Raw genomic sequence first — 10,166 nt, 5'->3', positions numbered from 1 at the left:
TTTAGAAACAGTTTGGTGCAACAGTTTTTTCAGGTACATTTTTGAACAGATTGTCTTTTACAGTGGACAGTATTTTTAATGTTACGGTTTTTGAAGTTCAGCTGTGAAACTCTTGTCCACTTCATTTTCTTGTATTAGTTTGAACGTTAACTGTCCTGTTGTTTACTTTTCTCCAGGTTTCCCTCTCATCCCGGCCTCCATTCACGCCATCGCTCGAAGTTATTACTACAACGACAAGTAAGAGTTCCCATGTGAGGCTGTGGTGCAGACGGACAGTTTGGTAAACGTGTGTTTAGATTTGGATGAGTTGTGTTTTCAGAACACCGGTCTGTGTCCGGTCCATACTGTCGTACATGCTGGAGTACAACTGAGCACCGGCAACCGTGTGGAGTCGTCCTTCAGCTGATGCATTCATCTGAATCTTCTTTCCTTTCCTGCAGCTGCTGGATTAGCTCCAAAACGTCCCTCCTCTACATCATCCATGGTCCCATCTGCGCCGCCCTCCTGGTAAAAACAAACATCACACTTTTGTCTGTTCTGACATGGGTTGTGTTCATTAAATCACAGGAACTAGAACAAAGCACATCATTTGAACCTTAGTCTGACTGTGTTCAACAGTTCACCTGTGTGCACCGCATTTTAAAAAGCCTCAGTGCATTTCCACCTGAAGGACCTGGAAACTACAGAAGAACTCAGAGCACCCCCCCATCACCACCAAATGTTTGTTTTTTGTTTTTTTTTTCCATTTTTTAAAATTTATTTATTTATTTATTTATTTATTTATTTATTTATTATTTTTTATTTGTATGTATTTTTTAATTTATTTTTTATTTTTTTATTTTATTTTCTTATTTTTAGTTTTTATTATATTTTTTTTAATTTTATTTTTTATTTATGTATTACTACATATATATATATATATATATATATATATATATATATATATATAGAGAGAGAGAGAGAGAGAGAGAGAGAGAGAGAGAGAGAGAGAGAGATACTTTTTTTTTTCACCACCAAATTTTTTTTTTTAGTTAAAGTGTAACAGACACCACATTTCCCAGTCACATCTGCCACATGTTCCTCAGTGTTCACATTCTACAAACCCTCTCCATCCAAACCAGGCTCAGTGAGGCTCATACATTTCTGATTGTCTCTGTCCCACTTTCTTAAGGATTAGAAATGATCTTTTTCTTTCCTTTTTTTTTTTCTTCAAACATCCAGACAGACAACAGCATGGACATATGTAGCTTTGTGTAGCATACAATAGAAAAGAAAGATTCTGAGTGATATTTATACAGCCTGAAAATAAAAAATAAAAAGTACATATTAAATCCAGTAGTCTCCTTTATCTCAGATCACCAACAACATTTCATCATTTGTTCCATTTTGTGCCACTTTCAACATTTCCTGATCATTTACTCCAAATCCACTGACTTCATTTGACAACTCACAAAAATAAATAAACACATCACATTTGAGATTTAATGGAAAAACCGACTGTACGCACTTGTGTGTTTTGGACATTTACCGTATTTTCCAGATTTTAGACCGCACCTGAATATAAACCACACCTGAATATAAGCCACACCTGAATATAAACCACACCTGAATATAAACCCATCTGAATATAAACCCATCTGAATATAAGCCCACCTGAATATAAACCCATCTGAATATAAGCCACACCTGAATATAAACCCATCTGAATATAAACCCATCTGAATATAAGCCACACCTGAATATAAACCACACCTGAACATAAACCCATCTGAATATAAACCCATCTGAATATAAACCCATCTGAACATAAACCACACCTGAATGTAAACCCATCTGAATATAAACCCATCTGAATATAAACCCATCTGAATATAAACCACACCTGAATGTAAACCACACCTGAATATAAACCCATCTGAATATAAGCCACACCTGAATATAAACCACACCTGAACATAAACCACACCTGAATGTAAACCACACCTGAATGTAAACCACACCTGAATATAAACCCATCTGAATATAAGCCACACCTGAATATAAACCACACCTGAACATAAACCACACCTGAATGTAAACCACACCTGAATGTAAGCCACACCTGAACATAAACCACACCTGAATGTAAACCACACCTGAACATAAACCACACCTGAATGTAAACCACACCTGAATGTAAACCACACCTGAATATAAACCCATCTGAATATAAGCCACACCTGAATATAAACCACACCTGAACATAAACCACACCTGAATGTAAACCACACCTGAATGTAAGCCACACCTGAACATAAACCACACCTGAATGTAAACCACACCTGAACATAAACCACACCTGAATATAAACCACACCTGAACATAAACCACACCTGAATATAAACCACACCTGAACATAAACCACACCTGAGTATAAACCACACCTGAACATAAACCACACCTGAATATAAACCACACCTGAACATAAACCACACCTGAATGTAAACCACACCTGAATGTAAACCACACCTGAATATAAACCACACTTGACTATAAGCCACACCCACCAAATTTCAAAAGAAAAAATATTTGTACATATATAGTCCCCACCTGAATATAAGCCCCACCTTACTATAAGCCGCACCTGAGTATAAGCTGCATGGACTCAGTGGACTGGAGCCAGTGGACTCAGTGGACTGGACTTAGTGGACTCAGTGGACTGGACCCAGTGGACTCAGTGGACTGGACTTAGTGGACTCAGTGGACTGGACCCAGTGGACCCAGTGGACTGGACTCAGTGGACTGGACATGGTGGACCCAGTGGACTGGACTCAGTGGACTGGACTCAGTGGACTGGACTCAGTGCGTGTCTTTTTTGCGTCTCCAGGTCAACCTGTTCTTTCTGCTGAACATCGTGCGGGTGCTCATCACTAAACTGAAGGTGACCCACCAGGCTGAGTCCAGTCTGTACATGAAGGCTGTGAGGGCCACCCTGATCCTGGTTCCTCTGCTGGGGATCCAGTACGTTCTGCTGCCCTACAAACCAGAAGGACGAGTCTCCTCTGAGATTTACGACTACATCATGCACATCCTGATGCACTACCAGGTGAGACGTGTGTCTGGTTCTGGTCAGATCCTCCTCATCTCCATGGAAACACTTCAGCTGTACCAAGGTTCCAGTAGGTCTGGATTTGTCATTCTAGTTTAGTTTGATTTAGTTTGGACTTTTTTTCTCTAATTCAGTTCATTTTAATTAGTTTTTAGAGCAGGTTTAATAGTTTTTATTAGTTTTCATTTTCTTGTAAATAGGGATGTACTGATTACCAGTAGAACCATAAACAGCAGTAAAATCACAGTTAGTATTAGTGTTTAAATTCTAATTCTCACGATAACTGTGTTTGATTACTGCACTTTTATGGAAAAAACCCTCTGTACAGATCTGCTTTAATGTCAAATATTTGAGTATAGTTTGAATTTATTACAGTTTTAATTTTCTGTACCTAATATTTGAACCAATATTCACTTTTAAAGTCTGTGAAAAGGTTCGTTAAACATCTGTGTGTTATTTATGCAATAAATTATATACATTTATCAAATTGGATTTTATATATTTTGTGTTTTCTGTCCCTTTATGTTTTTATAGTAGGTTAAAGTGAAAAAATAACAGACAGATGATCTAGATGAAGTTGTGCTGAAAAAACAGATCCAAACATGGGTATAGTAAACATTTGTTTCTATAGTATATAAAGGCCAAATGAAAAGGACTGAAAAACAGACAGAATAGACTCAGACCACTAAGGGTTAATATGGGAATGTTTCTGACACAGAAGGAACAGTGGAACTGTTATTTTATTTGTAGGTGCTTTTTTTTTTTTTTCCAAAATCCATCTTGGTTAAATTCTGTCAGTGTGTGTATCAGTACTTTTTGAACATTTTGAGCACAATTTCAGTAATACCGCGATAATAATGAGAACTGTGATCATTTTGGTCACAATAACCATGATATGAAATGTTCATCTGGTTCCATTCCTACTTGTAAATGCTCAGTTTTACTTTAGTTTTAGTTTTTTCTAAATGCTTAGATGAAAACAAAGGGAATTTGTTCCATAATTTTTATCCGTTTTAGTTAGTTTCATAAACACACAATACAGTTTCAGTTAGTTCTGTTTTTTCTTTTAATTCTAGTTTTTATTTATTTCACTTAATGAAAATGTTTTTACAATTCTAGTTTTGGTCATTTCGTTAATTTCTGTTAATGATAATAATCTTGGTTAGACGTGTGTTTGATTCTGTGTCAGATCCTCATCATCTCCATGGAAACACTTCAGCTGTACACACACACACACACACACACACACACACACACTTCAGCAGCTGTACACTGGTCCATTCTGTGTCATGTATTTTTAGAAAAGCTCTTCTCACTTGACTGTGTCCTGGGTTTGTGTGGACTCCAGACTTTGTCCTTTTGTCTTTGAACGTACGTTTCAAACTTCAGTTCCACTTTGACTGAACATGAACTAAAACATCCTTCTACTCACATCAGAACTGTGGAACTCAGACCCAAACGGACCCCGGTCTGTGGACCCGTTGGATCCAGGGGTTTGTGTTCTAACAGAATAATAAGAACTAATGTCAGAATACAGGTGGATATTATGGGATAGATATCAGTGCATTGGTTTGTTTGGTTTAACCCTTTCATGCATCAGTTATGAAAACAAGTATCTAGACTGTTTTTAGATTGATTTTATTTCTCAAAATTAGGTTAAAGTTGAACTTGATCTTTGAATTTGAAAAAAAAAAGTTTTTTTTAAGAAGATATTTAACCTCCTGAAACCAGGAAAGGACAAGTTTGAGCTCATGATGCAACAGTTTTTTCAGATGCATTTTTTTTTTCTTTTTTTAGTTTGATGGACTGTCCTTTACAGTGGACGGTGTTTGGTTTTTTTGTGTTTTTTTTGTGTCTAGCTCTGTGAACCTGTTGTCCAGTGGTGGACACTGGACCCATGTGGGTCTGAGGGTCCGTACAGACTGGACCCATGTGGGTCTGAGGGTCCGTACAGACTGGACCCATGTGGGTCTGAGGGTCCGTACAGACTGGACCCATGTGGGTCTGAGGGTCCGTACAGACTGGACCCATGTGGGTCTGTACAGACTGGACCCATGTGGGTCTGAGGGTCCGTACAGACTGGACCCATGTGGGTCTGAGGGTCCGTACAGACTGGACCCATGTGGGTCTGTACAGACTGGACCCATGTGGGTCTGAGGGTCCGTACAGACTGGACCCATGTGGGTCTGAGGGTCCGTACAGACTGGACCCATGTGGGTCTGTACAGACTGGACCCATGTGGGTCTGAGGGTCCGTACAGACTGGACCCATGTGGGTCTGAGGGTCCGTACAGACTGGACCCATGTGGGTCTGAGGGTCCGTACAGACTGGACCCATGTGGGTCTGTACAGACTGGACCCATGTGGGTCTGAGGGTCCGTACATGTAAGGATCATGGGTAATGTAGTTTCTACACTCAGTACAAGATTCTTTAGAATTTTTGAAGTTTAAGATGAAGTCAAAGCTGAACATAGAAACAGTTTTATATGAGCTTCACTTTTTCGAAACAAACTCCTGCTTTCAATATGATATTATTATTGTATTTACTAAATATCAGACATACAGAAGTGTGTACTGTAGGTTTGTCTGTTCAGTCTCTGCTGTGCTGCTGAGTTCCTTTCTTGTGGTAGACGTCAGTGTCAGTTCTTCAGTTGTTTTCATTTCATTGACTCCAAATGTGTTGGAACACGTTCATCTCTCAGACCAGTTGGTTCAGAATCAGTTTGATCCCAGATCAGTGGACTGGATGTTGTTCACTTCTCCTCCATTCCCGTGTCTGTGTTTGTTCATTCCATCTCTGCTCAGTGCATTTGTCCGTAGACGCTCAGCGTCCATGCACTTCAATGGGACTGAGTGGAACTGCTGGAAAAACCACTACAGACTGGACCAGCACTGGACACATGACACCTGTTGTCTGGTGCAAACGAAGCCGTGGGCGGAGCTCGGCCGGGCCGGACGCCGAGCTTCCGCGCACCGATCGGAGGACGGGTCTGAAGGCTGAATGCGGTTTGATTGACAGCTGTTTTCAGATCTGCTCCTTCACTGACACAGTTCAGTTTAATACCGTCACACATTCTGCTGTGAAATCACAGAAACCAAATGAACTGTTCATTTACTGACCTGGAAGAAAACACAACCACTGGACTAACTGGTGCACTGGACTGAAGGGACAGGTTTTCTTGTTTCAGTTCCAGAACTGAATCATGTTTGTTCAGTTTCATCTGGTTTTGTAGACAGTTCCATCAGTCAGACTGAACTAACTCTACAGGTGCACATGAAGGCACACAGAGCTGATGGAACAGAGGAGCAACTTATGTTTAAAGAACTGGACTTTTTTTTTAATGTAAGCGACAATGAGCTTCAACTGTGTGAAAGACCAGCAGCCACCACTGTCCTTCACCCATGACCTGCTGCTTCATGTCACTGCTGTTCACTGACACATGTGTTTGATTTACAGGGACTGCTGGTGGCAACTATCTTCTGTTTTTTCAATGGAGAAGTAAGATCTGAACACACACACACACACACACACACATACACACACACACACACACACACCTACACACACACACACACACATACACACACACACACACACACATACACACACCTACACATACATACACATACACACACACACACACATACACACACACACATACACACACACACACACACATACACACACCTACACATACACCTACACACACACACACACACATACACACACCTACACATACATACACATACACACACACACACACATACACACACACACATACACACACACACACACACATACACACACACACACACACACCTACACACACACACACACATACACACACACACACACACATACACACACCTACACATACATACACATACACACACACACACACATACACACACACACATACACACACACACACACACACACACACACACCTACACACACACACACACACCTACACACACACACACACATACACACACACACACACACACACGCATACACACACACACACACACACCTACACACACACACACACACACACACACATACACACACACACACACACACATACACACACACGTACACACACACACACCTACACACACATACACACACACACACACACACCTACACACACATACACACACACACACACCTACACACACATACACACACACACACACACCTACACACACCTACACACACATACACACACACCTACACACACATACACACACATACACACACACACACACACACACACATACACACACACACACACACACACATACACACACACGTACACACACACACACACACCTACACACACATACACACACACACACACCTACACACACATACACACACACACACACACCTACACACACCTACACACACATACACACACACCTACACACACATACACACACATACACACACACACACACACACCTACACACACATACACACACACACACACACACCTACACACACATACACACACACACATACACACACATACACACACACGTACACACACACACACACCTACACACACACACACACACACACCTACACACACATACACACACACACACACACCTACACACACACACACCTACACACACATACACACACACACATACACACACATACACACACACACACACACACACACACACACCTACACACACATACACACACACACACACCTACACACACATACACACACACACACACACCTACACACACATACACACACACACACACCTACACACACATACACACACACACACACACCTACACACACACACACACACACACACCTACACACACATACACACACACACACACCTACACACACATACACACACACACACACACCTACACACACATACACACACACACACACACCTACACACACATACACACACACACACACACCTACACACACATACACACACACACAGGAGCAGTGAGTGACAGAACCTCTACACCAGAACAGTTCATACATCAGTTACATATCGGCCGATGTTGATTAATTGGTGATACGCTATAATCAGCCGGCCTGTTAACTGGTTGGGCTCTACTATTATTACTCAAACATTCATATAAAATACATCAATTATTAATAAGAAATTAAATATGAATATGAAATATGAATTTTTAACTGAAGCACAAAAAGTGTCTCTGACAGTACCGCTGCCAAAGTGCTTTTCTTCGGTTGTGTGTCCAGGTGCAGGCGGTTCTGCGGCGGCATTGGAACCAGTACCAGATCCAGTTCGGCAGCAGCGTGGGGAACCACTCGGACGCCCTGCGCTCCGCCTCCTACACCGCCTCCTCCATCACAGAGGTCCAGGGCTGCTACAGCATCGACAGCCACACAGAACACATGAACGGAAAAGGCTGCCACGACTCCGACACCTCCATCCTGAAGGCAGACGGCCCCTTCGCCTGACCCCGCCCCCGCCCCACCCACCTCAGCCCCATCCCATCATGCACCTCCCTCTCACACAAACCCAAGCATGTTTGGAGCTCCACGGCAACCACAGAAACATCCCATTACACGGACCGAGATCCTGTCACTTTAGATCGATGCAACTCAGGATGTGACGAGTAAAGAAAAGAAAAGGAAAGAAAAGAAAAGAAAAGAAAAGAAAAGAAAAGAAAAGAAAAGGAAAGAAAAGGAAAGGAGGGCCTGGGTCCATTTTGACCCCACAGGAGGAAACTGTCAGCGCTCTGTTCCCATGACAACAACGCCGACCCAGCCCTTGGACTGGTCTGAGGGGAGCTTCCATCACACAGCTGGTGTCTCACCCCAGGTTCAGACCGAACTGCCTCAGATGAGCTCAGACACACTGGGACCACCCCAACACTGGTGCCACGGGTCTGCCTGTTGAACCGCTTTTCCATGGAACCGCTTTTCCATGGAACCGCTTTTCCGTGGTTTTACATCATGTCGCGCACTAAGGCCCTTGTAGAAGCCAATAATGTAATAAAAACCATAATGTAATAAATTAGCTATTTTTAAAATGTAATAGGCTGTTAACATAATATCTGGCCAATAATGTAATAAAAGTCCTGAACCGATAACGTAATAGCGTTTGGCCAATAATGGTATGACTTATTCCATTATTATCTCAGTTATTACATTTGCAAAGAATTTTTTTTTTTTTTACCAGGACAATAACGTAAAAATCAACCAATCACTTATAACGTTATTGGCCAAAAGTTATTATGTTATCGGTTCAGGAGTTTTATTGCGTTGTTGGCCAGATATTATGTTACTGGCTTATTACATTTTAAAATTGGCAGATTTATTCTGTTGTTGGCCGTTATTCCGTTATCGGCCGTTATTCCGTTCTTGTTCCATTGGAGGCTTGTCCAGGCCTTCCTTCATCCTCTGCTTCTGTCGTGGCTTGTGCCAAACCAAGGAAACCCTGCCTGCCTCACTGTGTGTTTCAGTACAAAACCACAGTCTCATGGTTGTAAAATATGTTCAGACTAGGCTATGTTATCTTTTATATGTTATCTTCATTTTTCTGGACATTTTCAGATATTTTTCAATGAAAATGAAATCAACACCATACACTGTATTTTGAAGTAAATCAGCTCTTTCAATACCAGTGCGTTTTGTTGCCAGCGTCACAGGAGGAAGTATGTGAATCCTTTGAAATGTCCCAGTTTTCTGCATGAATTAGTTATAAAATGTGATCTGATCTGCGTCTAAGTCACCAGTACAGACAAACACAATGTAACTGGGTCTGCTTATGAAACTGGGTTCATTTAGACCTGGGTCTGCTTATGAAACTGGGTTTATTTAGACCTGGGTCTGCTTATGAAACTGGGTTCATTTAGACCTGGGTCTGTTTATGAAACTGGGTTTATTTAGACCTGGGTCTGCTTATGAAACTGGGTTTATTCAGACCTGGGTCTGTTTATGAAACTGGGTTCATTTAGACCTGGGTCTGTTATGAAACTGGGTTTATTTAGACCTGGGTCTTTTATGAAACTGGGTTTATTTAGACCTGGGTCTTTTTATGAAACTGGGTTTATTTAGACC

The 10,166-nt window shown here is 41.4% G+C and overlaps 1 protein-coding gene across 2 annotated transcripts in view; it reads left to right on the top strand.

Annotated features, from left to right (window-relative positions):
• calcrla (calcitonin receptor-like a) overlaps positions 1–9,699 on the top strand; it is a 99,183-nt gene extending 89,484 nt beyond the window's left edge. For both annotated transcript variants that reach the window (XM_030129892.1, XM_030129891.1), the window contains 5 exons: positions 177–237; positions 441–507; positions 2,867–3,085; positions 6,545–6,586; positions 8,340–9,699. In XM_030129892.1, the coding sequence (XP_029985752.1) occupies positions 177–237; positions 441–507; positions 2,867–3,085; positions 6,545–6,586; positions 8,340–8,561 (611 nt within the window). In that variant the 3' untranslated portion in view covers positions 8,562–9,699. The remainder of the gene's footprint in view (positions 1–176; positions 238–440; positions 508–2,866; positions 3,086–6,544; positions 6,587–8,339) is intronic.
• The last annotated feature ends 467 nt before the right edge of the window (positions 9,700–10,166 follow it).

This window comes from Sphaeramia orbicularis, unplaced genomic scaffold, assembly GCF_902148855.1.
Source record: "Sphaeramia orbicularis unplaced genomic scaffold, fSphaOr1.1, whole genome shotgun sequence".
In the NCBI taxonomy this organism is placed as follows: domain Eukaryota; kingdom Metazoa; phylum Chordata; class Actinopteri; order Kurtiformes; family Apogonidae; genus Sphaeramia; species Sphaeramia orbicularis.
This window is presented reverse-complemented; position numbering and strand designations above follow the sequence as displayed.